At 49.2% G+C, this 27,213-nt stretch overlaps 11 protein-coding genes across 11 annotated transcripts; 7 read left to right on the plus strand and 4 right to left on the minus strand.

Annotated features, from left to right (window-relative positions):
* Positions 1 to 550: 550 nt before the first annotated feature.
* DEU56DRAFT_738657 (copper-fist transcription factor) lies at positions 551 to 2,360 on the minus strand (the record flags this gene model as incomplete). The annotated part of the gene is made up of 4 exons (XM_041348677.1): positions 551 to 1,809; positions 1,870 to 1,974; positions 2,041 to 2,246; positions 2,305 to 2,360. The coding sequence occupies 4 exons, from the start codon at positions 2,358 to 2,360 to the stop codon at positions 551 to 553; spliced, it is 1,626 nt and encodes a 541-aa protein (XP_041207349.1).
* Positions 2,361 to 3,510: 1,150 nt separating this feature from the next.
* DEU56DRAFT_871868 (DnaJ domain-containing protein) lies at positions 3,511 to 4,888 on the minus strand (the record flags this gene model as incomplete). The annotated part of the gene is made up of 5 exons (XM_041355738.1): positions 3,511 to 3,883; positions 3,940 to 4,348; positions 4,404 to 4,479; positions 4,536 to 4,759; positions 4,813 to 4,888. The coding sequence occupies 5 exons, from the start codon at positions 4,886 to 4,888 to the stop codon at positions 3,511 to 3,513; spliced, it is 1,158 nt and encodes a 385-aa protein (XP_041207350.1).
* A 115-nt stretch (positions 4,889 to 5,003) lies between these two features.
* Positions 5,004 to 5,688, plus strand: DEU56DRAFT_412098 (uncharacterized protein). The gene is made up of 3 exons (XM_041346096.1): positions 5,004 to 5,235; positions 5,291 to 5,604; positions 5,658 to 5,688. Exons 1-2 carry the CDS (start codon positions 5,134 to 5,136, stop codon positions 5,525 to 5,527), a joined length of 339 nt encoding a protein of 112 aa, XP_041207351.1. The 5' UTR covers positions 5,004 to 5,133; the 3' UTR covers positions 5,528 to 5,604; positions 5,658 to 5,688.
* Positions 5,689 to 5,761: 73 nt separating this feature from the next.
* Positions 5,762 to 8,405, plus strand: DEU56DRAFT_950274 (kinase-like domain-containing protein; the record flags this gene model as incomplete). Its single annotated transcript, XM_041359124.1, has 8 exons — positions 5,762 to 5,911; positions 5,961 to 6,308; positions 6,360 to 6,758; positions 6,816 to 6,911; positions 6,958 to 7,281; positions 7,327 to 7,434; positions 7,489 to 7,559; positions 7,608 to 8,405. The coding sequence occupies 8 exons, from the start codon at positions 5,762 to 5,764 to the stop codon at positions 8,365 to 8,367; spliced, it is 2,256 nt and encodes a 751-aa protein (XP_041207352.1). The 3' UTR covers positions 8,368 to 8,405.
* Positions 8,406 to 12,272: 3,867 nt separating this feature from the next.
* DEU56DRAFT_871869 (UDP-glucose/GDP-mannose dehydrogenase family, NAD binding domain-containing protein) lies at positions 12,273 to 14,087 on the plus strand (the record flags this gene model as incomplete). Its single annotated transcript, XM_041355739.1, has 8 exons — positions 12,273 to 12,300; positions 12,354 to 12,371; positions 12,435 to 12,714; positions 12,780 to 13,070; positions 13,124 to 13,499; positions 13,552 to 13,738; positions 13,799 to 13,995; positions 14,055 to 14,087. The coding sequence occupies 8 exons, from the start codon at positions 12,273 to 12,275 to the stop codon at positions 14,085 to 14,087; spliced, it is 1,410 nt and encodes a 469-aa protein (XP_041207353.1).
* Positions 14,088 to 14,756: 669 nt separating this feature from the next.
* DEU56DRAFT_950286 (uncharacterized protein) lies at positions 14,757 to 18,222 on the minus strand (the record flags this gene model as incomplete). The annotated part of the gene is made up of 6 exons (XM_041359125.1): positions 14,757 to 15,765; positions 15,813 to 16,120; positions 16,172 to 16,931; positions 17,001 to 17,996; positions 18,053 to 18,139; positions 18,194 to 18,222. The coding sequence occupies 6 exons, from the start codon at positions 18,220 to 18,222 to the stop codon at positions 14,988 to 14,990; spliced, it is 2,958 nt and encodes a 985-aa protein (XP_041207354.1). The 3' UTR covers positions 14,757 to 14,987.
* Positions 18,223 to 19,132: 910 nt separating this feature from the next.
* DEU56DRAFT_412256 (uncharacterized protein) lies at positions 19,133 to 19,945 on the plus strand. Its single transcript, XM_041346097.1, has one exon. It carries the CDS (start codon positions 19,399 to 19,401, stop codon positions 19,795 to 19,797), a length of 399 nt encoding a protein of 132 aa, XP_041207355.1. The 5' UTR covers positions 19,133 to 19,398; the 3' UTR covers positions 19,798 to 19,945.
* Positions 19,946 to 20,330: 385 nt separating this feature from the next.
* DEU56DRAFT_412261 (uncharacterized protein) lies at positions 20,331 to 21,341 on the minus strand. Its single transcript, XM_041346098.1, has 5 exons — positions 21,262 to 21,341; positions 21,090 to 21,210; positions 20,715 to 21,032; positions 20,590 to 20,661; positions 20,331 to 20,460 (listed from the first exon to the last, which is right to left on the minus strand). Coding segments are annotated over exons 1-4 (504 nt in total). The 5' UTR covers positions 21,264 to 21,341; the 3' UTR covers positions 20,331 to 20,460; positions 20,590 to 20,598.
* Positions 21,342 to 21,410: 69 nt separating this feature from the next.
* DEU56DRAFT_809977 (uncharacterized protein) lies at positions 21,411 to 23,370 on the plus strand. Its single transcript, XM_041353491.1, has 6 exons — positions 21,411 to 21,542; positions 21,598 to 21,664; positions 21,718 to 21,768; positions 21,826 to 21,868; positions 21,937 to 22,060; positions 22,113 to 23,370. Exons 1-6 carry the CDS (start codon positions 21,464 to 21,466, stop codon positions 23,036 to 23,038), a joined length of 1,290 nt encoding a protein of 429 aa, XP_041207357.1. The 5' UTR covers positions 21,411 to 21,463; the 3' UTR covers positions 23,039 to 23,370.
* Positions 23,371 to 24,400: 1,030 nt separating this feature from the next.
* Positions 24,401 to 26,574, plus strand: DEU56DRAFT_858955 (major facilitator superfamily domain-containing protein). Its single transcript, XM_041355300.1, has 7 exons — positions 24,401 to 24,501; positions 24,553 to 24,921; positions 24,975 to 25,040; positions 25,095 to 25,255; positions 25,308 to 25,442; positions 25,502 to 26,253; positions 26,307 to 26,574. The coding sequence occupies exons 2-7, from the start codon at positions 24,763 to 24,765 to the stop codon at positions 26,546 to 26,548; spliced, it is 1,515 nt and encodes a 504-aa protein (XP_041207358.1). The 5' UTR covers positions 24,401 to 24,501; positions 24,553 to 24,762; the 3' UTR covers positions 26,549 to 26,574.
* Positions 26,575 to 26,765: 191 nt separating this feature from the next.
* Positions 26,766 to 27,153, plus strand: DEU56DRAFT_711888 (uncharacterized protein; the record flags this gene model as incomplete). The annotated part of the gene is made up of 2 exons (XM_041347516.1): positions 26,766 to 26,960; positions 27,016 to 27,153. Coding segments are annotated over 2 exons (333 nt in total), but the record flags the coding sequence as incomplete, so codon positions are not given.
* Positions 27,154 to 27,213: the final 60 nt, after the last annotated feature.

A 27,213-nucleotide genomic window follows, 5' to 3' on the forward strand; every position in this document is an offset into this window, starting at 1 on the left:
AATGAACTTTCTTTTCTCTGGGGACGCTCGTACAGGCCTGGCAGCAATGATGAAAAATTATAAAATCTGCTGCTGGAGCAAACGTATATGGAAATTTACATGGTAAAGAAGAAGAATGAAGCCCTGCAGACGTTCTAGATGAATCTCTATCCCGTCCGTCGAGCAAGACACGGCGTCGAGAGAAGGCAAAAAATCATAACGAGACGAAAAATATAGATAAGGGGCAATCACGGCCACTGCATGTCCATCAGTAAGCCAGCGAGCCACAAGAAGCAGACAAGCACAACGTAAAAACGAAAGGAGGACAATAACATCAAATCCATAAGAATTCAATCCGTGGCAGACTTCCCTAGTCGAAGCGCATGGCATCCAGGGAGGGGTTATAGTTCGAGTACTGTACAGCCCCACGAGCCCTTTCGGACTCCGCGTAGGTAGTAAAACTGCGGGTACTCTCGGGAGGTCCAACGTGCGACTGCGGCGATCTACTACTGGAAGGGCCACTTTGCCCCAGCAGCCTAGAACCCTAAACGATGATAGTAAACACTGCAGATCAGTCGAAGTTTGTAAATGGCAAACATCGGATACTCACCGGTCCGGACGGAGGTCTCGTGGGCATGCGACTTGACGAGGATGATCCGGACGACGAACGACTTGGAGCCTCAGAGTAATCCACGAATGCTCCCTGCTGACCATAGTATCCTTGACCGCCGGCGCCCGCCCCAGGGGCAGACGACTGGTCGCGCATATTCGTCATAGCCATAAAATCAGGGAGGCGCCTCCCAGCTGAAGGAATGTTCGTATTTGAGTCAGCCTTTCTGCAACACGAACCCCGTTCGCCAGATACCGCAAACGTTGTTCGGGGCCGCAGATCATTACAGTGATTATCACACTGACAACCTTGAGAGCATCCACGACAATTTGGAGGGCAGGCACACGAATTACGAGGGCATTTACACCGCCCACCACAACACTCTACCGACGGGGACGGATTCTCAGGTATCCGCGAGCTTCCGGTTTCATAGGGCTGTGCTTGTGGCATGGTCAGTTCATACGGGTTGAAATTCGGCTGCGAATTTGAGACGCCCGCACTAAGCGCGACTTGTCTGAGCCATTCATCGAATTCTTGTGATTGCGAGGGATCAGAGGACGGGTCAATGATAGGAGGCGGATTGCCTGCTGGTATGGACAATATGGTGCAATCGAGACAGTACGCGCAAGTGGATGGGTTACTGCATGAGGCATAGGCAGCTCCGCCGGTGATTGGTGGATTGTTATGCAAGCTACATCCAGGGCACATGCATGAGTCACCACAGGCACACAGAGAGGGGAAGGCCCCAGCAGACGACCATGCATCTGGCTGGCTTCCCAGGGCTGGCTGTGGGGAGTGAACAGGACGTCCAGCGAACATGCGGGGATCACCAGTCAATTGTGGCCCATTTTGATCGTGAGCGTGATCTGAGTGAGTGTACCCGTAAGCGCGACCGTAAGGGCTGAAGTCGTAGTTATGATGGCGGGCGCTATGGCCGTGAGGGACGCTCGAAGATGGATTGTGCAAAGAGCCATCAAGAGGGAGTTGCCTGTGAGCCGGTCTTGGAAGTACTGGGCGGAGCTCAGCAATGCGCGCCAAGACGTGAGATGAAAGAGGAGGGGATACGGCGGCACGACGATGTTTGGAAGAGTCTGAATGATGCTTGTCTCCTTTAGGTGGCTCCGCGCCTGAGAAGCGACGGCGGGTGGAAGGCTTGCGAGGGATACAGCAATTGCATGGGCCACCGGAGCTACATCTACAGCCAGTTGAAGAAGTTTCACCTTATTGAAAAAGTCAATACTGAAGATGATGAAGATGAAAATATGGCGCTTCGGGCCTACCGCTATGGTCTGAGTCGTCCGATGCCGGCAGCACAGTAGCTAGCGTTTCAAGGGCCTCAGGAAGGCCATGCGGAAACGCAGCAGTAGCCGGTAACTTCGGCGTCCCTGAAGAAGAACAAGGAGGGGCCTTGAAGATAAGACAGATTAATTTCAGAGACGAATTAGGCGTACCCTTCTTGCTGTGGGACGCCTCGTGGGCACCAGGGGGGCCTTGATCTTGAGATCCACATGAACACTTCACGTGTACTTGTTTTGTTTTTCGTAATTCTCTACAGTGCTCACACTGAGTGACTGGACGACCTTTTTTCTTAATTTCGAAAAGGGGGCGATCCGTGTGTTTGCATGCGGACGAGCGGTGCCCCTTTATGCATGTTTCACTACGGAGTGATTATAATGAGGACAAGACATGATGATGGGAGGAAATGAAAGACATACCAGGCGTATTTCTTATCACTGAGGAGAACCTGAATGGAGGATGGATTAGACGACATGACGATGAACACGATTGGCTGGGTCATCCTACCATGTTTGTAGATGAGATTGGTAAGTCAGAAAAAAATCAAGGGGGTAGTACCGTCCCGGACAAAATGGTGGTACTTCACCGCCCGCGACGTGAGTGTAGGTTAGCAGGATATGAGAAACATTGATACGAGGATGAGAGGGTCTTTAAGGACCATAAAATTGGAAGAAAAAGACTGTTGACGAAGGTTGACAGGCCCGGAGTGTCCATCCTTTAATCGACCTCCTCGCATCTCTTCTGTGCCACAAAGTCCAAATAAAGCACAATAAGCGACCAAACATGCACTAGCATGCACCAAGTTATGGTACCCGCTGATTGAGCTCTTTCCGCCAGAGGACCGGTTGTTGCTGTATTTTGGTTTTTCTCTGGCAACCGCTGGAACTTTGAGCTTGAACTCCGTGGTATTCCCGTGCCCAATGTTATCCGTGTTTGAACCGTTCACACCTGTAAAACAAACAACGACACTGGCATCACATCTCCCAAGCACAATCTTCTGGAACAACTCGTAATCGAGCGCTCGGCCTCCCCACTGACATACATGGAACCTTCCTTGTTCTGGTTTGTATCTGCACTTAAAGGGTCCTCTATGTCATCCTGTTCTATGGTCTGCGACGCGACTCGGAGATACGCGAACAAAATATTGATCGGCGGTCTTCACGTCAATCACAGCAGCAGTATGGGGTCATCTTACTCCTCATGAAACTTCGTGACGCATGGTCCGATACTTGACTCACGTCAACGTCACTGCCACCCTGTCCGCGAAATTCCAATCTATCATAATCTGCCATCCTCGCGATGGTTCTATCTGCCTTGCAGCAATGTTTGCTCCTTGTTGTGCTTTGGACGTGTGCCAGGGGCGGGCGGCTGCACTGGCATTCTAGCGAGCTGGGATAGAAACCTGTGACACCTGGAATTTGACCCATCGGATACTGCCTTCTTTCCACTTCCTGAACTCCCATCATGTAGGTACATCACATCTTCGAAGCCCGCAAGTTGCCAAAGAAGAATGTTCTCTACATTCAGAATTGCCAAAGCGCGGTCTCAATACTGATGACATTCCGCAGCGGTGAGAGTATGAATGCCCATGGTATCGGCACGAGACGACTAGCCAGATAATTTTACTACGGTGCAGCCTCACCGGTGTCCGCGGCGCGCTGCTGCCTTCTTGCCTTTTTAGCTGCATTTGCTGCCGCAGATTTGGCTTTTTTGGCCTCCGCCCGTGCTACCTTCTCTTCCTCCTCCTTCATCTTGGCCTCTTCCTCAGCTTTACGTTTATCTTCTTCTGCTTTGGCCTTCTGCTCTGCAGCGTTCATTCCGCCCTTGGTTTTCTTCTTCGCCTCCCGAGCCTCCTTTTCTTCCTGCTTGATCCGCTTGATACGAGGGTCAAGACCAAGAGTAAGGTCCACGAGATTGCGGAGCCGGGTAATATCCTCTTTCTTTCGACGAGCACGCTCAGATTTGTTCTTTTTCTCAGTGTATCTTTTATCATCGCGGCTGCGGGTGAAATACGTGAGCTGAAAAGGCACAGCCTCGTGGTTCCTATCGCTTACCTATCGCTTCCTTCATTCACCTCCTTGTCCAGGTATTCAAATGATCGCCAGCTATCAAAGTTGTACCAGAAATCATAGAAAGCACTGACGTGCTCCTTTGGGTCATCGTTCTCGCCTAACATTGGCACGGGCGTTTTCTTGCTGAATCGTGCCTCCCTCTCGAAGATAGGCGCGAATGTTTCGAAAAAGAGCGCAGTGTCATTTTCTTGGCCTTTGAAGTCAGAGGCAGATGGATCTTCTTCTTCGAGTGATAGGCAGATGGGGTCGACAGAGTCGAATTGGCGCCGTCGTTCAGAATTCGTGAGAACCTCGTTGGCTTTTTGGATGCACTTGAAGAATGCGTCATCGTTTGTGGTATGCGATGCACCGGCTTTCTTGTCTGGATGGTGTTTCAGAACTTTCTTGCGATCTGCGGAGTAGCGATACGTCAGAAAATCCGAGGATGACAGCAGTCCGCTACATACGGGCAATCTTTATCTGCTCGGGCGTCGCCTTGTATCGCAGGTGTGACAATCCGAGGACTTGATAGTGGTCTTGTTTCTGCAAATGATATCTAGAGTTTAGATCGTAGCAAACAAGCCCCGAGATATGCACACCTTCCACTCCTTTGCGTCAAGCAAAAGGAGTTCGGGAGATTCCTCCTCATCTCCGACGCCAAGGTCGTCCTCCCCATTCAGGCCATCCGCGTTAAGCAACTCGAGGCGCTTCTGCTCCTCTTCGAGCTGCTTGTCATACTCAGCAAAGGTGAAATTGTTAAGTGCGCGTTTTATGTGAGCTAGGTAGGCTGCGCCTGCAGGAATGAGTCTGCGCTGGAGAAAGGCTGCGTGAATGAGGATATGTCACTAAGTGAGATGATTATGGCGAGACACTCACGAGAAATGGAGGAGGCTGGTTCAGAGGGTGGGGTCCAAGTTGGAAGCAGGGAAGGTAGCGTTACTAGTGTCGCCATTGCTGAGGACTTTGCACTCTTGAGTCTTTGAAAGCGTAGTGGGACTTTGATGGGGCAAAAAAAGTTTCGATGATCGTTATGTCAGCAAATTATTAGGTTAGGCTGACTTCAAGTCGACAACGACCTCGTGCTTTGAGCTCAAATGGTGCTACACATGTCTCTATAGTGAAATCTCAAAACATCCCCTGAAGACATGGTCGTTTGACACTAGTGCTACTAGAAGTCCCTGGTAGCGTTGTTCACAAATGGGTGTGGCCGTCCTGCACCCAAATATCCTACATTCACAGGGAACAGCTTCGTTACTAACTCTCGTACCATGCACGACCTGCGTACTTTGTAGCAGGCAGGTTATCTCTCAAAGAAATTCAGGATATACTGATCGGTTGATTCTCAGCCAGGCAGTCGTATCTCGTGCGCGTATTGACACGATACGATCCAGATAATGCAGCATTGCTACTCAGTATTCCAAAGCTATTTTATAATACTTTGGTGGTCCACGAATGTCAACAAGATCTTCTAGGTGCCAGAACGATTCTGACTGAACATTCGAGCGCATTCATCTATACCACTTATTCCCTCTGGCTCTACATTGAATGTTCCATGTTATTGTCGTTGTTCCTTGTGGGATGCTCGGTCTAGACCAAAATTTTCAAATCCACGTCTTTTCGAACCGGTCCCACACGCGTAATACTTCAATGACATCATAGATTGCCGTGGTGAGTAATCTATGTTATCATTGATGCTACACTTGAACCAACTTCCAGTCCAGTCAAACAGTCTCAATCCAAATTTCTTTCTTGACTGCTGCTTCCTAAGGTACTCGTTGCAGTTCAGACTGAGGAGACATGATGTATAAAAGACCGCCTTTTGTCAATGAATCCTCCATCCGCTCTTTTCACCATCTACTACATTCTCAACGTTCTTTCCACACGTAACACTCTTTATCTACATCAAGCTTTCAACATGGTTGCACTTCAACTATTCTACGAAGGCCGAGCAGGCGAACGTCTCATCACCAAGCCAGTAAGTGTCCTTTATATTCGTTCTCGTCATCTATTCTGACGCTTTCAAGGCCAAGTCCTTGTCCAAGGTATGGACTAGCATCAAGTCGACCAAGAACTCCTTTGCCTTCAATAAGGTCAACCGCGTCCCGGTTCCTACGTATAACGTGTCTGTTTCTACTCCCGCAGCGTCTGGCGGTCACGCTGCTGCCATCGTCGCATGGCCCTCTAGCGCAAGCATCATGATTTCTGCAACTGGAATCCTTCCGCCTGTCCTCACCGGTATGGATTCTGCAGTTGGAGAGACTGAGGGGCTTGAAGGCCTCGGCGATGCGTACCACGACCCAGACGTGCTCGACATCCGGAGAAGACTATTCGTCTTGGACTTCATTGAAGCGTTCTTTGCCAGGGACCACAAAGTACGTGAGATTCCATGATGTTCAGTGGCACTTATTTACGGGTTGCTATAGGCGATGGACATCTTGAGCCCTATCCATGCTCCTCACCGCAAGGCTCATGCAGCGGTGCCGTCCCATCAACGCATATCTGGCACAACAGTCCTCAACGCCTCGACTGGCTCAGCGAATGAAGTTCTACCGCGGTCCAATTTCAAGAATGAGACAAGCCTCAGTGACTTCATTGTCCGTGCGAAGCTTGGTGCTGGCGCGAACGGCGTCGTTTACCGCGTCGAAGACAAGATTACGAATAAGACCATGGCATTGAAAGTCATCAAGAGGCAAGGCGCGGGTTTATGCGATCTCCAGCAATTTCGAGTCGAGCTGGATGCCCTAAAGCGGGTCATAGGTGATCGTCATTGTATGCAAGTCGAGGCAGGCTTTCAGGATGCACAATGTCTCTATCTAGCTCTTGTGAGTGATTGCGCATGTTGTCAACTTGTGGTTGGATTGGCTTACGCTCTATGGCAGGCGTTCTATCCAGGAGGTGATCTTCATGACGTCATCCGCACTTATCCGCGCCGGATTCTTCCAGTTGATCGAGCAAGGTTATACACGGCAGAGCTTGTGAGTGCTCTTCCTACGATTGTAGTCCGCATTCTGACCAAATTAGCTTGTCGGTGTTTATCATCTCCACTGCCAAGGGATCATCCACAGGGACCTTAAGCCGTCCAATATCCTTATCGACTCCGATGGTCACCTCGTAATTGCAGATCTAGGTTTAGCCAAGGTCTTCACGCTCGACGATCCGAAATCGTTTTCTCCCTACAACCCCACGGGGACGTTCACCAGCCTCTCGCAAGCGCCCTATCTCGCGAGTTCACTCTGCGGCACCGCAGAGTATATGGCACCGGAACTTATCATGGGCGTCAAGTATGGTTTCGCAATTGACTTCTGGGCAGTGGGTGTCATGCTGTACGAGATGCTCTCCGGAAGGGTAAGCCTTGGATTCTTCGATGGATCATTGCTGACTTTGGTTTAGACTCCCTGGGCCACGGTTGACGGTCTTCACATAGCCGATGGCATTGTCGAGTTTGATCCTTACTTTGACAGCAATTTCCATCCCGAGGCTCGGGATCTCCTGCGCGGTGTAAGTCTTACATGGGTGTTTGTTCATTCAGGGTCATTGACTTTTTTTGCACAGATGCTTCAGAAGGATGTCAAAAGCAGGCCTTTATATGAGGCTATGCTTAATCACCCATTATTTGCATCGAGGTACGAGTCCACTCTGATTATTTGATTCCCGTGCTGAAAGAATTTTAGTGATTGGAAAAAAGTCGAGAAACGGACCCTTCCTCCGCTTTGCATTCCTATGTTCGATCAGAAAGACACGACAACAACCACAGTTCCGATCTCGCTCGGCCAATGTGAACCATCGAACGATCCGCTGCCCAACTTCAACTTCATTTCCCCGGCGCTGAAGCGCGAGCGCCACCGTGCTCAAGCTTTGTGGAGAGTCAAGGCTAAGAGTGGCATTCAAGGTCTTCAGAAAATTGCCGCTAAGCTCTTCTCCCGCCGACCAGCGCCTGAAAAGAAGGAGCAGCAAGCCGCCCGTCCTGCCTGTGCAACGACCGTGACAACGTTGGTGGACGGCGACGAAATTCGTGCTAATTGGGCTTCTGGGGCCGCCGAGATCTCGTGCCCTTCATCGAATTGGTCGTTCCGCCATTTCATGCGTCGTAATGCACCTCTGGACCAAGGTGTTCCGCAACCTCAGCCATGCGACAATTATTCCGGTCCAGTTCCTGTGCGACGCCTGGAGTCTTTCATCAGCCGTATCGATCGAGGAGAGAGGCCTCGCCCGGGGCGGAGGAATCTACGCGTTACTCCATTGCCTTCTCGCGCCACCGCGTCACCTAATGCGACCCTCGTTGCGTCCCCCACGCATCTGTCACCAAAGGGAATTGCCTCCCCGTCTCGAACCTCGGGCTTCAAGCGATGGATCAGTCGCCTCTGGCATCCTATTCCTAGTGCTCATGAAATGGTCGGGGATGAACGTAAGACCCTTGACCTCACTGCCTAGGCGCTGTCGCTGTACCCCCGAGGCCCTCCCCTGTTTCACTGCTGGTTGTTATCCTGGATCATTCTGCTTCGCCGGTTAGGCCCTATACCCTTGGATCTCTCGAATCTGCATCCGGTGCTTGTTCTGCTCTTTCCTATACCCTGCTTCATCTTTGCCGCCTGCTCTCTTGTCTTCACCCTGCTTTATCTTGGTCGCCTGCTCTCTTGTCTTCACAGCATCTTCATATTTCTCTTTCTCGCACATCTTAATTCGTCCCTAGCACCGGGTGCTACTGGTACATCAAGTGCGACACCTCTTCAGCGGATCCTGTCTTCCACATTTGGCCCGGGGCATTCTTTATTCCACGTTTTCTCGTCCCCGTTCGCTGCTTGTTTTGGCGTTGAGTTGTGAGTTTTCTTTAGAGTGGTTGCTGTTTTTTTCTCGCCAGGTCGCTCGTTTTACGCCTCCCACCCCTTCTTCGACCTCGGCATACTTTGGCATCGGTCCTTTTTCCCCCTCCCCTCGCCCTTTCGACCCTTGCCCCAGAAAATCCGAAAGTCCTTGTGCTGCGTTAACGCGCCGCAGGATGAAAAACCAGTGCATAGTTTCGCACATCTATCCCTCCGTTTCCCTCCTTGCTTCATTTCTTGTGTTCAGTCGTGGAAGACTGTTTTCCCTGTTGTTTCAAGCTTTGTCGCCTTGATGTCCTTGTTGCGCGTCGTGTGTTCGACAATGGACTTCTTTATTATTTATTTTTTGGACTTGGAACGTTTACCCCATACTTTATGTCTTGCGAATTTAATACCCATGTTTTTCCTCCTAATAACGCTTTTAGAAAATGGTGGACCGGCACGGACTGCAAGGGAAACCAAGGCCAAACCTCTATAACAGGAGGCGACGGCTCTATCTATCGAGGACCGACTACAACATGGAGTAGCGACTACCTACGAGCCAGGACTCCGGCCACTGCGCCAGGACCCCAGCACTCCCGCGGAGGACCTGCACCCGACCACCCTGGTCCAATGGTTATGTTGCTTTTGTTTTATTTGCCTGGAGGAGATTGAGACCAGCAACTTGGTATGTGGCTGCCATGAAAGCGATGAGTTGCCAAGAGAAGGTTGGAGTCACACTTGGGGCCTCTCGCGCACTACTTTAAGTAGTACGCTAGTGTTTATGCTAGACGGGTGCGTTCATTAACTGTGTGGGCACTAGGGGGCAGCTGTAACAGTAATATCAATGGTGTCTATTCTTCGCCGGCTAGCGCGGTGACATCGTTTCGAAACATTCCGTGAAATGGTAGATGAGTCCAGAACCAGTATACCATGATTCCCTTTGGGTAGCTTCTACTGCGGCTCATATCCACTGCATACCATAGCATAGTGGCGACGAAGAGAGCGGAGCGCGGTGTGACGGAGGCCCTTGATGGCGGCGCCCGTATTCTCTTTGTTCGCACGTGTGAAGCCATTGACGATGCCGGTTTCGACAAGTGTTCTGTGCATCTTGCCGGAAAAAAAAACGCCGTGCGAGTGCCAAAATGAGATCCAGGGGCTGTATTGCAGTCGTTGAACAATTTAATGAAACCGAGTGCGAATATAGCCATGCTGTCCGTGTGAAGACAAAGTTCAACGAGGAGATTTGGAAGGACAATGGAACGGTAGTGCTTCCTCATGAGGCTCCACTTGGCTTGAACAGAGGTCCCAGGTGCTTTTTGACACAGGAGGCGGAGGTAAAGTCTTCTAATTGTCAGTCTGTCGAAGGCTACCACACAAGAGGATCAAAAGTTAGAGTAGAAAAGTATGATCCTACATCAGAATCCAGGGAGGCTAGCTTGGATGCAAGACTGTAACAGATGAAAGTGATGCGAGTAGAGACTGCACGCCAACTTGAATAAGAATGACCTTCCTACAAGGACATGCTGCAACTTGCTGTGCGAGAGTCATCATCAACCACCCACGGAGTGCCAATGACTCACTTGAACTACAGGCCAATTACCGACTTCATAGGGAGTTTTGCTAATGACCGCCGGCAGTGTGAGACGGCAATAAAATTAGCTTCGGGATATCAAGCAGCATAAGAGATTTATCCCTGGCGGCGAAAGGTGCATTGTAATTGTTTTGCGCCACAAAGCTCCCAGGGTCAAGTGTACCTGTGGGGCTTACGCTTCATCTCCAGAGAGGTGGGCCTGCATCTTGTCACGGTTGATCTTCTCCGGTCGCCGCGAAAGAAAGAACGTCGTCTTCTGCCAGGGTCCGATCTGATCTAGAGCCAAAGGTTTGGCGTGTAAGAAGAATTGTAGATATCTGTTCCCCCCACCTGCCTTCAAAGGAGTATGTAGATCAAAACATATTCATCACGGTTAATAGATGAAAAGACTAGATCAATCTTGTGAGATTTTTTGAGAGGGAAGAACTCTGAATGGATGTGTCTCCTACCTGATCCTCTTCACTAATGACTGTTCTGATGAGAGGGATATTATCATCATAGAGGTTAATGAATACCTGGGACATGGAAATTGATGGAACCGCCGAACGTCATTTCAAATACCCAACTTGTTGCCCAGGTCCTCAGCACAGCCACTCAAACATCATTTCTCTCCATTCACCATCATGATTTTTCTATGAGTTCAAAACACAGAAAAATGTGATGGTGAAAAGCTGTCATACTTGCGCAAATGGTCTCTTTGGTTTTCACAACGCTCTCGATCATCCTCTCAGCTCAGTAGACTGGACCACATTTTTCGAGGCTGAGCACTTCTACCGTTCCATTGGTTGGTGATCATGAAGAACCCCGCTCGCATTCGCGTCCTTGTCGGTGTGAGGAGACACTCGGCTAAGTCATCCACCTCATAGTTTGTCCGCAATTTTCGTGGTTCCAGAGCGTTACTGTACCAGGCCTGTTGGTGGAATGAACATGTTTCGAAGCATTTTGCGAGAACATGTTCAAAGAAGGCACTGTCGTGGACTGTACGAAGGCTACCTGGGCGCTCAAGTGCCGTTCATTGTTTTCATTCATATTGCACGTGTTTAGTTCTACTACGTCGTATTCATCTGATATTCGCCCATCTGCTCATCAGAACACTTGATCTTGACATCACGCCCATGTGATTCGACAGTGCTCCATTGAGTCCAGGCTGCAAGTTACCATTATTTTCAGTAATCTTTTGTATCTCCCGTACTTAATCTGGTCTTATCACATCTCGGCACATGGTACCGGCAGCATGGCTGACTTTTTGCTCTCCGCAGCGCTCACTAGACTGGACCCGTCTACAAGGCAAGTGTGGGACGGAAATCGCGATTGATATGCGTGAAAGGAGATATGCCTTGCGTCTTTAGAGATGCGGCCGCCATGTTCGAGGTCAAGGTGACATAAAGGCGAAGACACGCACCGTCGATAGACCCTTAATGTTACGGTCTTGTCCTAATACAGAAGGAACGGCTTTCTTGAATTCTGATCTGCCTAGGGGAGACTGCTAGGTTGGCTATCGTCAATCCTCGACTGGTAGCTGCGTAGAAGCTTGGGGAACATAGCAGCATGTGGGGAAGCGGCAGGTGGTACGCACTGGGCATTTACACTTGGCCATCAAACTTCCCTCGAGCTCTCGGCCTTCTACTCCGCCCGGTGCTTCCTCGCCACGTTTTTTTCGTTTGTTGGTCCTTTGCAGGCCTGTTCGTCGAGTGGGACGTACAAAAAGCAGCTCAATCATTGATGTTTTTAATTGATAAAAGAGTGAAATCGTGTCATGAGGGCCATTGGCAAGCGGTGACTGGTACCTGGGTCCTAGAATGACGTTCTGTCCACGACGGCAACACTCAAACTCGCTTCACCGCGTAACGCCACTCTCCCTCAAGGTCAACGGCCTACTTAATAAGTGAATCGCGATACCAAGCTCTCAGTCAACCCAGCCCTTCTTTCGATCTACAACCACAATGCCCAGAGTCAAGCAAATCTGCTGCAGTAAGTCCTAAGTTAGTATCTCCTATATTTATCTTCTTACTTATCACTTCTAGTCGGTGCTGGATACGTCGGTGAGCAGCTGCTTCACAGGATCGCTCGCTTTTGAACACCTCGAGTTTACTCTTGTTTTGCAGGCGGTCCAACCTGCGCAGTGATCGCACTGAAATGCCCTCACATCCGGGTCACCATCGTTGACTTGAATCAAGCCCGCATCGATGCCTGGAACTCGCCAGACTTCAACCTTCCCATATATGAGCCTGGTCTGGAGGATGTCGTTCGCAAGGCTCGCGGACGCAACCTTTTCTTCAGCACCGATGTCGATAAGGGCATCCAGGATGCAGACCTCATCTTCGTATCTGTTAACACTCCGACCAAAAAGAGCGGTGTCGGTGCTGGTTTCGCCGCAGACTTGAAGTGAGTTTTCGACGTTGCATCTGTCCTCCCGTTATATGATCGTGTGCTGATGAACTGGAGCTTAGCTACGTCGAGCTCGCTACTCGGCGCATCGCAGCCACGGCCACGTCATCAAAGATCGTCGTCGAGAAATCTACCGTACCTTGCAGGACCGCAGAGTCCATGCGCACCATCCTCGATGCCAACAGCAAGCCCAACGCACGCTTCGACATCCTCTCCAACCCCGAGTTCCTCGCTGAGGGAACCGCCATCGGCGATCTTTTTGCTCCTGATCGCGTGCTTATCGGTTCTTTGCAGACCCAGGAGGGTAAGGAGGCGTGCCAGGCGCTATGTGAGGTTTATCAGAATTGGGTGCCGTGAGTGTAGCCGTAGCAGTGCGGATTTGATGTTATGCTGACCGACCATATAGCAAAGAAAGGATTTTGACTGTCGGCTTGTGGTCTTCCGAGCTCTCGAAGCTGGCTGCGAACGCCATGCTTGCGCAGCGCATCAGCTCCATCAACGCACTTTCCGCCATCTGCGAAGCCACAGGTGCCAACATCGCCGAAGTCGCTCACTCCATCGGACAGGACTCGCGCATTGGCCCGAAATTCCTCCGTGCATCCGTTGGTTTCGGAGGTAGTTGCTTCCAGAAGGACATTCTCAATCTTGTCTACCTATCAGAGAGTCTTAATTTAAAGGAAGTAGCTGAGTACTGGAAGCAGGTGGTAACGATGAACGAATACCAGAAGAGGAGGTTCAGTAAGCGGGTCGTGGATACTCTGTTCAACACTATCACTGGCAAGGTACACAACTTCTCTTGCGCATCTGCCAAAAATCGACTTTAACCCGTTGTAGCGCATTGCTGTTCTTGGCTTTGCCTTCAAGGCTGACACAGGCGACACCCGGGAGTCAGCTGCCATCACGCTTATCCGCGACTTCCAGCAGGAAAGGGCCCTTGTCAACATCTACGACCCCCAAGTAGAGGCGAACCAGATATGGGCAGATCTCAACGAGGCTAGCCCTGACGTGCCACTTGCGACGAGTAAGCCCCACGATTTTCTTTACATGTCACGTCTTGTAAACTCATGCATGCTTTGCCAAGTCCAACGCCAAGTGTTCATCTGCTCTTCTGCATTGGAAGCCTGCAAGAATGCGGAAGCTGTCATCATCGCCACCGAGTGGGCCGAATTCAAGACGATCGACTGGCAAGCTGTGTACGCGGGCATGAACAAGCCTGCGTTTGTCTTTGATGGGCGGTTGCTCGTGGATGCAGAAAAGCTCAGGTCAATCGGCTTCCAGGTGGGTGGTTTTTGGATTAGATGTCCGCCCTTCCTATACTGATGCACGTTCTTGTCCAGGTGACTGTCATCGGCCGTGGCGAACGCCTTTAGGATCCACCCCCATTTTCATTCAGCCCCAGAAAGGATATATCATCCATAGGACGGACATATAAACCCTCTTAGCTGCTTATGGACACAGTGCTAATATCTTCTTGTACCCTTGATATCCTTTGTTCCTCCCGAGTTTGTACTTGATCTCCTGGGTTGTACTTTCCTGCATAGAGTTAGAAACATTTTTTTGCGAATGACGATGCATTTCAGTTTATGAATCTTATTTTCCCTTGATGATTTCATTCTCTGCTTGAACCAACAGGGGTAAGAGTCATATGCATTATCTATCATTTGACCATTTCAGTACACCGAGCACCTGATAGCGTCCCACATCAGCCTGGATTCATATGGACATCATTGACACGTCAAATGTTCCCCCCGGGAAATTGGCATCGAGGCAGATAATGAATCAATATACACGCCGCCGCATGACGCACGACACGGACACTAATAGCACGAACAAGTAGACGTATACATATCAAGTACATGACAAAACTCGAAACGGGGGTCAAAGTCTGATCATATGTAAAATTTACGCTTTAAAGACCGAATCATGACATGCTACAGTACGAAAACTGAAGCAGTATAATACAGATCTGAGAACGAAACGAAACGACACGGCTATGAAAGAAGAAACAAAATAGGTTTGACAGGCATGAAATAGATAGATGAAACTTCTGATTGTTCTCAAGGCGCATTTGGCCTTAAAGTACCAGTCACTAATACTCCTTGATCAGGAGGTGCAACTCTGCTACGGTCTGGAATGGCATCTCGCACCCTCCGGCTTGGACTCGGTGATAACGAATGCAGGCCGCTAGCGGGCTCTGCACAAGCGTGTTGTATCTATCCGCGAGCATGTGGCAATGTCTCAGTTAAACGACGACAACCAGATGGTGGTCATCACCCGATATTTCCCCAAATGGACGAAGTCGAATAATGCTGCATCGGCCGAGGATACTGCTGCTGCACTGAAGGAGAGAGGTTGAATCCACCCTGTTGATAGTGCAGCCCCGATTGTGGTGGAAGAGCAGCGGGAGCGATCTCCGCATTCAAGTACAACGACTCCTGTGGGTACGCAAAGGGTTGATGACTCACTCCACTATATGCTGCAGCCTGATATGAAGGGGAGCTCTGAATTGTATTAGCCGAGTATAGCGAATGGTGGTGCCCGGGATCGGATGGTTGTGAAGCGGAGTGATTTGTGTGAATGTTTGACGGATCGTGCGTAAACTCAAAGGAAGGCGACCACGGGGATTGTGAATGTGCAAAAGAGGACAGGGGCGGAGGTCGGTTAGAGGGGTGTATAGCGCGGTTGTTTGGCGTCGATACATTGTGCTCGACACTGTATGCAGGCCTGGGACTAAGATTTGGCGGGTTCTGATCACGAGTCGTTGACCATATGTTCTCGGGCCCAGAGCCGAAAAGAAATTGAGATGGGGGTGCAATAGGCTGACGGCGGGGAGATCGTGCAATGTCACCACCAGCTTTGGAGAAACTGTTTAATAAATCTTGAGCTGTCGTTCCTGTGAAGGCAGAAGGTGGCGATGGCGGGGCCGCGCGGCCTGGGGACACAATAGAGGATGCACTGGGGCTGATGAAGTTGCCGTTTATCATGCTTGATGGCAATATAGGTGTCATCGGCAGGGCCGATACCACACCCACCGGCGAAGTGGAAGCCCTAGAAATAACATCAGATCCATGGAAATGAAATAGGCACTCTTTTACCTTGGGTCCCAAACTACGACGTCATCGTCCAGTTCATCACCTTCATCTTGTACCTCAGCGTTCAGTACGGTTCTGAATGCATCTTCAATCGGATCATCGTTGTCAGTACGTCCTGTATCAGTCATAGCATCCTCATCCGCATAAGTCTCCAATGGCATCAAGTCGAAAGCATCAGGACGCGAGACTACAGGCGTAATAAGCCCTTGTACAGCATCCGCACCGATTGCCTGAGCCTGAGCCACAGGTGCAGTTCCGGTGGGTTCAAGCAGAGACTTGAAAGTATCACCCTGCAAGTGGATCGGAGAATCCTACGGTAAGGTAAATTTAATTAATTCAAAAACAGAGCAATCGGCTCTCACCGGTGATTCCGCGAGCTTCCGGACATCTTTGAGCAAATCGGATATCCTCATTAGCTGTTCTTCGTTTGGGTGAACGCTGTCACGGCCCTGTGGCCCCGCAGTGGTCAATCCGTTCCCCCTGCGCGCATCAACGTCTGCGATCATAGGAGTATCGCCAATCATGAGGTTTCGCAATGGAAGAAAGCCCCTAAGATCCTCATCCTCTTCCAGCGGAGAGAGCAGCGAAGGTAGCTTCTCTATTGGGAATAACCTTTTGAGGGCGTTGTAAAAACGCAAGTAATCCTCCCAAAAGGCTGGCATGTCTGAGTTGACTACTCCTGGAGTTTCTTCGACTTGGCTTGACCCCGCAGGGGATGTGGTACGCGCCACATATTTGAGATTTGCTAACAACCACTTGCTCGCAACACGCAACGCAGGTAGAGTGCGCCTGAATGCCGCTGTGATACACTGCGCAAGGTCGTTCTCAGTTGTGTCTTCTGGTGGAATGTCAAGTTCACCGGCGCCTATCTTCAGGAGAGATTGATGAATGGCAAGAATATGCTTCAGAATCTGGGATTCGACGGTAGCTGGGTCAGGAATCCCACCGGATCTCCTATTCGAAGGCGGAGACGTGTCCCGGATCATGATATGTTTCCATAATGCTCCCTCAGAGAGAACAATGACCTTGGTCACGTTTTCAATTGGAAGAACGCGCTCTGCAACAAGAGCGGCGAAATCCTTGACGACATCTGCTGCGTGCACAATGGGATTTAACCTTGATCTAAAGGGTGGTGCGGAATTATTATTTCATCTTGACAACTCATATTATCAACCGAATTCAATGACTCACTTATCTGAACCTAATCGCCATAATGCATGCAATAGCACAACTTTCTCCTTAAAGGACTCGACTCTTAAGCGTGGCGGTAAATCACCAATCTCGGGTGCGGCTTGCACCCCTTCCCGTGTCCTCTTGGCGTGCTGATCGAGCGATTTATTGAGAATTTTCTTGACATTCTCAGATGCGGTGTCATAAGGCTGACGAACGCAGAGCGCTCTATAGTAATGGAGAAGCGAACTGAACATGTCATTCTGATAGAAAGCGAGAATGGCTAGCTGATGGGATGGATTGCCCTCCGAAGGGACCAAACGGCGCGCTTGTTCGTAGCACTGGACAGCTTTGTCGTAGTTCCTGGCGCGTGGTACCGAATCAAAGCCTGGTGCGCCACCTCTCCTGTTGCGGCCACCCCTCCTAGCAGACCCTGTGCCATCTTCCTGACCGGCTCTAGGACGCCCTCCACCTTCGTTGTAAAGCTCCCGATATCGTTCCATGTCACCCAAACATACTATAGCCTTGCTGAGGATGGCGAGATTTGTTTCACGTTCGGCAGAGCTGGTAGGAGAAGGCGTATTGCCTTCGAGGGGGAATTGAAATTGGTTGCGACCGAAACCGGAGTTTGGGACACCTTCGTGTACCCCAATGGAGCCATTGGGAGCACCAAGGTCATCTGGAATCGCAATGTTCAAGGTAGAGAGTATATGCTGTGCTTCGTGAAGGGAGAAGGAGCGCTGATATCGAGCTACCAGTTGTGTCCAAAATTTCTCTTCTTCAGCAAGAAACTGGCGGAAACGTTGCATCAGTTTGCGATACTCCACCGGGCCATGATTACTCTGCCTGGGCTGATGGCGGGGCGCGGATTGCAGGGTCCGATCGAGAGTTGCGACACTCTGCTTGTAGTTTGAAATGAATTGATAAGAGGTCTGCATCCAAAGATGAGTCTCGGCATCTTTGGATTCTTTTGCGTATGGATCGACGAATAATAGGCGAAGATACAGACGTCGGAGACTACGGATTAGTGTCAGGGAAACGTGTTGCGAAAAAGGATATTTGGATGGGAATACCTCTTCCTTTGAAACTCAACCTCTTTATCCCATGGAAGGCGAGTTTTGAGAAGCTCTTTCAGACTTTGGTGGGTTGATTTTGCCTCACTAAGTTGAGGATCAGTTGTGGATCAAAGAAATGTTAAGATAGCAGCCAGGCACCTTGCAAGCTGGGATGCGGAATCGGACATTGTATATAGGGTGAGCGCGTCTAGATGGACTATGTGTCCATTTTTTTTGTTCTACCTTCACGGACGTCGAAGACAAAATCCAGAGAACCAGCGCTCAAAAGTCGTCTGCGATGATGAGCAACCGTGAGACTGACTCACATAACCTTGATTGGAGTGTGTTTTGATTACGTGATAAGCTCTGCACCGTGAGAGTAGGATGGTGAGGCGTGCTAAGCCGCTAGTATGCGGTTCAAGATCCGCACTTTGTCTGACGTTCATCTCGTCACAACTTGGACTCCGTCAAGACACTCGAATACGCCACCATCGGGTCTAGAATGCGTCGTGTCCTTCGTATGGATATTCCCGCTTAGCTGTCCTCGCTGTGGGCTGGCAAAGCCCGTATCAGATTCCGGATCCATTGACACCGTGATCAGCCGCTGATAGGGCTAAATTATGCGCAATTAAAGAAATCTATGCGGCACTTTTCCCCTTGATGGGAGAATACGTTTGTTCTGACTGCGGTAAGAGCTGTCTTTCCTCACGGCCAAACGATTGACGCCGTCCTCCAGAGCTCCATAAGCTATTTATATGATCGAGTTCCAGAGAGCATCCTTGCAAGAGCTCCCACCACATGGAATCTCGAGACACCTAGTAATGCCCTGCATCGCATCTTTCGTAGAGTTGTATTCACCGGAGGCTGGAAGTGGACAAACGACTTCCTTCATTATCGAAGAAGGGCAGCCACGGTTCTGCCAGTGAATCTGACATCCCGCACTTTCGCTTCAGCTTGATTCGATTCGGACCATCCATAAATGAATCTGACGGATCGAAGACGCTTGAGGGTACCTTTTGGTAAAGTCATTTCTCCTACGCCATCGCAACTTTGCTTAAGCTTGTGTTCGTGCCCTGGAATCTTTCAATAAGACTTTTTCGGGATAGATTAAGCGACCAATCTTGGATGCAAGCCCATGCTACATGGCCACCAAAATCTAGTGCTGAGATATCTTATTCTTGCATGCTTGAACGGGTTTGATTGTCAATAGAACACGTTAGCTCGGGGAATTGTTATAAAAGCTTCAAAGTCCTACCCAGCAATCCATCTCCTCCCATCAACAGCAGGAACGGAACATTCTCCTCGTCCCCGACACATACTCAAAAGTTGCCAACCCACTTACTTGCATATCCGTCCCCCACCCGATGCCTCCGTTCTATGAAGTGGCTGTCGCCCGTTTTGGTCAATCATCCTCAAAAGCCAAATGGGCAATAGTCGTCGTATTCACACCATCAAGCCATTCCTTGGTCTATCAAATCGCTGGCTCGGCTGCTGACTACAGCCTCGAAGCACCACAATCAGTCACACTCAAAGATGGGGAGAATGATTATTTGGGGAGGGCACCTATAGGACTCGTGGACTCCGAGAAACTACATACGCTCCACACCACGCTCGCGTCCATTCCTGTCGTTCGAGGGGATGCTTCCTGGAGCACTCACAACTGGGTCATGGAGGGTATAGCCGCTCTGCGGAAAGTTCAAGGATATCATATCGACAAGCATGTGTCAATGCAGTGGATATCAGAAAAGCTAGGAGGAAAGTAACTTCGGGTCATAAGCGGCCGAGGGAGTGGCCGCTTGCCGTCATCGAGTTCCTCGGCTCTGGACGGAGGGTGGAGAGGGATAACTATATCAGGGACATTCAGGGCAAAACACGTATAGAGGGTGAAATGATAAGTGTATTTTGGGACACTGTATCATTGCAGCGGATTGTACTCCTGTCACAAGTATTCCAGTTAGAGCTTACCGTATTCGTTGGCGGAGCGTTGGGATAATTTAGGCACATACTATTGACCATCGTGTTATTTGGCTTCATGCAATTATGCAGGATATGCAATATGTTATCCATGACTGTCGGATCTTTGCAAGCGGTGCGAATCAGAAGGTGCACAGGCAAACGCTGTCATTGCTTGACATGCTGTTGTTAAGAATAGTGACTTTGTAAGCATCGACATTTGTGGCACCGAAGAATAAATAACGACACTTTTCCACTTGCCGAAAACACTCACGTCCGTGCAAACCTGGATCCCATATAAACACGTAATGCTATCTCGTCTGAACATATCAAAATGCGCCCATGGTTTGATGATGAGACAAACATAGAGTGGGTTTGTGAATGCTTGACAGACGTCGACATGAGTAGCAAATTGAGGCCAATATTTCAAGCGAGTGAAGATGCATCAATCATAATAATGTCGGCAACGGAAGCTGAAGCCTTCATTGAAGGATCAATATGCTGCGAGCAAAAAATAACCACTCACTACATGTGTGTCGGTTAATGAAAGTAATCATTACAAACGTATGTTTTCGTCATTTGCACAATTCGAAGGCTCACACGTCAGAATTTTAGTTCTCGACTTCCCAGGGTTTCTTCCGCGCCAAAGCTATAGAAGTACTGGGAGGTGCGTCCTGGACGGGCGTGATAACCATATATGTAATGTCTGATCGTGCGACAGACTTACATGAAGCGTATCGGGGATGACTTTGTTATTGGGAATGCTATCTGTCTTCCCCTGTTGTATCAGCGCCGTCAGCTCGGCGAACGTCAGCAGGCGAGTTTCGTCGTCTCGGTAGTTCGAGGACGGAGGTGACAAATCCATGGTCCCAGTGATGTTTTGGGAGCCCGCGGTATTCTGATAGGACCGAACATCCTCTACGGTCAAGTTTTGGTCGACCACTCTGTTGAAGTAAAACAGCTGCGTTCGGAGGATGATTTCAGCCTTCTCGACGTCTGTCTTCCCACTCAGTGCACCGTGCGCAAGTAAGTCCGCTAGACCTTGCTTGCCAAGTAATTATAGGTAAAGAAGACATGTGCGTCTCAGAAAGTAATCACCAACCTGATAAACATCGTCCGAGGAGAATGGAAAGGCGAAGAAACTACGTAACGCGGTTTCTTCTCCACTAGTCTCGTCGGTATCAGATCGTAGTGGGCTTTGTTCTGAGGAATTAGTTCTGTCCCTGTGGAGCAAGTAAGCATAGTAAAAGCAGGAGACTCGTTGTGGGCTTCACATGGAAGTGAGTCGCAGCAAGTTCTCCTCAATTGAGTTTCAGTCTCGATTGCGAGATGATCGATGATCATTGAAGAGATGTTAAACGTCTAGCACCAGTGGTATTCTCGAAGCGCCGATTGTATTACATAACACCCTAATACAATTCCACCCGAACAGTCACGGTGTCCAGGTCAAACAACCTTTCTCTTTTCACTGCAACGATGTCGTCGGGAGTCTCTAAAATCACAACTGAGAGAAACCAGCGTACTTTGCTGGAGTTAGCAACCCAACCAGGGAACGGTAATGCTACTTCTCAGAAATTACTCAGTCAGTCATGAGCTCATTAATATTCAAGACACTTGCGCAGATTGCAAGTCGCGGAACCCGCGATGGGCTTCTCACAATTTGGGCATCTTCATATGGTATGTATTATACGCAATTCCGTCGTGTACTTGCAGACGTTCATCAGATACAGCGTCAACTGCGCGAGCATCCATCGCAAGCTTGGTACCCATATCACGAAAGTGTGCGTCAGAAATATGCACCTTTCAAATTTCAACTATTGACTAGCAATTCCGCACAGAAAGAGCATCACCCTGGACGCGTGGACCAAAGAACAGGTCGAAGTAGGCTGCATCTTCGTATCCACTGATTCCAGATATTAAGCTCGGAGAAATTCTTTTCTTGTTCACAGGTCATGAAGCGAAACGGAAATATAACATCAAATGCCCTCTACAATCCTGATGAAGCTCGCCACCCCCCACCCACCAACATGATGGAAGCAGAACGAGATAGCGAAATCGAGAAGTTCATTCGAGGTCCGCGAGTCTTCTGGGAATTTGTCTTCCTATGTCTGATGTCTTCCAACAGCCAAGTACGAATTTAAGTGGTTCATGAACTGCAAACCTTCCAAATTCGTCCCCCCTGCTCGTCCATCTTCCAACGCTGTTAATATACGGCCGAAGTCAACTCCTGCAACGGACCCTGTACCATTTAAACGCAAATCCTCTCCTGTTCCTCCCCCAGTCCCTGCCAAAAATGTCACCCATGGAGGTCCTGGAGCGTTTAATTTCCTTCCTGGTGCATCATCTCTGGGGTCTACACCCGTGCAACCCGCGAGATCCATCTCACAGCCATTGTCTACACCCAACTCCTCTATTCCGATCCAGAAGCCTCCGGGAAACCAGGTTTGGGATGATTTAATCTCATTACAAGACCCTTCGCACATGTCTTCTCTTCCGTTGCAATACCAATTACAGAACTCCGGTTTCCCATCGCTTCCTTCCCAGCCCCACGCTATGCCCCTTGCCCAGACACCTCTTGATGGCTTGCCCACTCCGTTCTCGACTTTTCAGGGTTCTCACATGATGCCTTCGTCGATGCCATCGATGAGGAATACCACTTCAGCTACAGTGCCCACGCATATCGGAGCTGCTAGTGCGACCTCACTCGCAAGTCCACAGACTCCGTTCCAACATCAATTTTCGGGCTATTCATCTTCTAACACTCTCAACTCGTTTCCTCCACAGATGAGTGCCGGGACACCTGCTGCAACACCCCTGTCTCAGCAGAATTACTTCGCTCAATCATTTGCGCAACCCTCTCAGCCGGTGCTTGGTCATATGCAAGATCCCAGCTTCATGTATGCACAAATGCAATCACAAGCAATTCAACAACAGTACTCCCCGCAGCCGCCATTTGCGGCTACACCAGGATTTGTAGCACAGCAGCAGCAGCCACCGTTCATGAGCAACGGGGCTTATGGAGGGTGGCAGGGTATGCATGGCAATTTCTAATGGATAGTTAAACAGCAGGCCCCAAATTTCGTTTGGATTCGAACTTTTATTATCCCCACACCCTCGCGATATAGATGTTTATTTGCGCTTTCATACTCATTCGATGCGTCGATTCTTTTACAGTGTCCTGGCCAATTATGTATTAGGTACGGTTTTCAAACGTTTCTTATGCAGTCCACAGTCTACCACATGGGACATCATATACTGCAGTTCATTATTAGGCCCGACGACGGAGATATCTTCCTGAACTTTGAACATTGGACTCTTGAATTGTATACATCTTACTAGTTTTCCTAGTGCAACATCATTGAGCTTCAAATATGGTTTCCATGTTGCGATGGACGCGCACTCTTGGGAGGAAGATCTAGCTCTGGAAAGAGGATATATAGGTGTCTCGTGATCAACTTGCCAGGCTGGGCGTTTCTGATGGGCCTACTATTAACTTGATTATAGCGACGATCATATCAGGCGGTCACGGCACCGCAAAGTCCCTCTGCGCTCTTCATCAAGCTTTTTCGTCTAATCAATCGCTTGGTCTACTATCTCTTGCCCAGAGTTGCAAAATGGCCCGGAGTTGCAAATCACGATGTAGCACACTCATATTTCACTCTTTTCCTTAGCACAATGATTCTAGAGGATGATTGATTGATAGCTTACTGTGTGTATTTTTTATTCTACAAAAAATGGACGAGAAGTACTTGCGGCAGCGAAACACTGCTAAGAATGTGCACTTTCCACGCCAATCCATCGGAGGGAAGCCACCACATGCGCTAAAAAAAATCAGGAATTTTACTACCGGTTTCCCATTGCCTTCTAATATCACTCTAATTTTTTCTGACATGATAACTGAGTGGTGTTGAGAGACACAAATGTTGTACCATTGAGATGCAAGACGTGACAGGAGGTGTGAGATTGTGTTCGGAGTCATAAATCGCTGCTCGGCAACTCGGCCAATACTTGCACAATTCGGGACCCATTTTCGCTCAATTGTGCTTGACGGCATCGGAGAGTAAAAGCGGCGGTGTGACATGGTGTGACGCGACGACTTCTTTGCGGGTGAGAATTTTTGCAACTCTGTGCTCAAACACTGTTTCGCACCGGCTTCTCTCTGGCAACGTAGCCTTAACATTTTTCTACATTTTTTTTTGCAGAGCCTTACAGTATGTACTGAATCCTACTTGCTCATGTTGTTGCTTTATTTTAATGTTGTGTAGTTGTTGTGTTATAAAAAACGGGTCAAAAATTTTGCAACTCTGGGCAAGAGATAGTATCACATGCACATGTCCTAGAATCTAGATAGTAGGTTCAAGCTTGATCTCAATACATTAATAGTGTTAGGTCACGAACGGAGTTCGAACACTAACTTATGTTCCTGCCGAACATTTGAAACTTACCTCCCTCAAACTCACTGTCCTCACCTCACTGTCCTGAACTCTACTGGCCGTATCTGGACAGTGGTTGTGGTGCGTCCGTAATGCCATTAAACTGCTGCTTGCATTTATTTTTTTCAGAAGATTTGACTCTTTCCAATCTCAAAAGGGTTTTCCAAGGGAGCGGACATAGGGGGATGTTAACTTGTGACCTTCCAAGAATGAAGAAGGTTCCAAGGACCGAAATAGGTGCATCATGTCCTTGGACTACTTATCATTGATGAGCCCGATCAACGGCCAGCTCATTGAAATGGGTTCAGCAGGTCGCACCCCTCGTCTTCATCTCGTACCACCATGATTGCGCGTCAGGATGATGAGGAGACTTCTCTTCTGCAACAGCCAGAGCAACCGATGACCAGCACACCTCTGCCCTGGGATCAATTCTGGATCATATTGTTCTTGCAGTTTCCAGACTCACTTGTTTTTCAGACCCTTGCCCCATTTATTCCCCAAGTTAGTATATTCCCTCTGCTTGGACTTGAGGCTAAGACCGGAATTTTGTGAAGCTAATCTGGGACATTGGCGTGACCCACGGAGACGAATCCCAGGTTGGACACTATGTCGGCATCCTGGTAAGCATGTCGCAATCCTTCACTGTCCTGCGTTCCTACCTGATACGTTCCAAGCAATCATCGTATTATATGGCTCAAGCACTGACTATTCTCCATTGGAGTCAACTGTCAGATCACATTGGGCGGAAGCCTTTGATACTGACCGCTCTATTCGCAATAGCGGTTTCGACGTTCTCGTTTGGAATGTCGAAAACATTTGTCGGTCTGGTGATCAGGTTTGTGTGTTGAATAATGACCATAACCGTCAACTACTGACATATTGATCAGTCGTGTTTTCTGTGGGGCATTCAATGGGAGTAATGGTGTCGTCAAAAGCATGGTGATGGACATTACTGACACAACCAACTTGCCGAAGGCATACGGCTACATGCCGCTCCCATTGATGCTGGGAACCATAGTTGGGTAGGCGTTTACAATATATCTGCTTGCTCTGGGAGTGGGATTGACAATGCTAATTCTAGACCACTCGTCGGGGGATCGCTCTCCCGACCCGCAGATAGGTTCCCTAATATATTTGGGCGATCAGAACTCCTGAAAACCTACCCATACCTCTTGCCATGCGCTGTTCCGGCTATATTTGCCTCGGTGGCTTGGCTAGTCACGTATTTCCGTTTCAAAGAGGTGAGGTTGATTTTTCAAAGATCATGTCTGGATGACACTAAGTGTGGTAATGAGAGCGTTTCAACAAGTGCGCCACTTTTGGGCTTGCTCAAAGGATGGTTCTCGCGACAATCGCATACACAGCATTCCATGCCATCGAACAATGCCATGGTCAGCTCTGGGGAAGCGAATTCTGAACAAGTTCCATCAAAGCCGCTTCCATTGCGTGCCTCACTAACACCAAAAGTCCTGACTGTAACAGCCAGTTACGTCACTATGGCTGTATTATATATGGCATTTAGCTCGATCCTACCTCTGTTTTATGCGACGCCGATTGAACTCGGTGGACTTTCCCTTGATCCTCCTCGCATCGGCGCTACACTTGCGGCATCAGGTCTCGCACATGGCATATTCCAGCTACTTTTCTACGCTCGTCTAAATGATCGCTTTGGCGCAGGAGCCATCCATACCGCCGGTGTTAGCTCCGGTATACCTATCGTCATTTTATTCCCAGTGATCAATGTTCTAGCCCGAGTCCATGGAGTGGGTTTGATAGTGTGGTTTTGTGTTGCCGTGCAACATGCGCTGACGACTAGCCTGATGATGTGCTATCGTATGTTAACCCCAGTACTTCACGCATGGTACTTAACTGAGAAGAACCTACAGCCTGCATGGCGTTGTTTATTCGAGCAGCTGCTCCCAATCGCGCCTCGATTGGGACAACCAATGGAATTGCCCAGATGGTTGCCGCAGGAGCAAGGATCATTGCCCCAGCGTCTGCAGCTTCGGTCTTCTCTTATTCGATGCGGGAAGGTCATGATGCATGGTTGGTCTATTACTACTTGATGGCGATTGCATTTCTCGCTCTAGGTACTTCTCTGTTACTTCTTCGTGATCCTAGTGTATAGGAAATCCGCCAATAGCATGAACGACCTACATGCCATCCACCCTGCATCGAGTTTGTCGCACAATGGCAACATTATTAGTGACCTGACCTTGATCGCAAGCCGGTAACGGTAGCTAACCCTCCTCGGGTGCGCTTTCAACCAAGTGATCAATGATTGATGATCATCAAGAACATCAGTGAACCAGTGAACACATTAAAATCTCTTGGTAACTATTTAGTATGAGCTTGCTAACTCGTTTAACCTCAAGAGTCAGAGTAAAGGCAAGGAAGCTCGGAGATATATCACTCTCATCAAGTCCACGAAGACCCGTGCTGTTGATGAGCATAAAGTCAGGAATGTCATAAAGAGACACGGAGGCAGATTTGAAAATGATGAGATGCCTCGACACAAAGACGGAGACGAAGTTGGCAAGGTATGGGGTTCCTACATTTTGAATTAAATGCAGCTCTTACATTCTCTGTTCGTAGGCTGCTCCAAAGATCGGAGAAACGAATGTTGGGTTCAGGATGCTTGCTTCGATGGGGTGGGCAGAAGGAGACAGGATTGGTGGCAATGCGTCCATTGGGATTGATGCGACTTTCATAGCCGTTGAATCAAGAACACGAAGCTGGGTCTGGGCGAGACTCGATAGCGAGGATGAGGAGAACGATTGGGAGGGAGGGGAT

This window comes from Suillus clintonianus (genome assembly GCF_016758775.1).
Source record: "Suillus clintonianus strain FC179 chromosome Unknown DEU56scaffold_46, whole genome shotgun sequence".
Classification (NCBI taxonomy): Eukaryota; Fungi; Basidiomycota; class Agaricomycetes; order Boletales; family Suillaceae; genus Suillus; species Suillus clintonianus.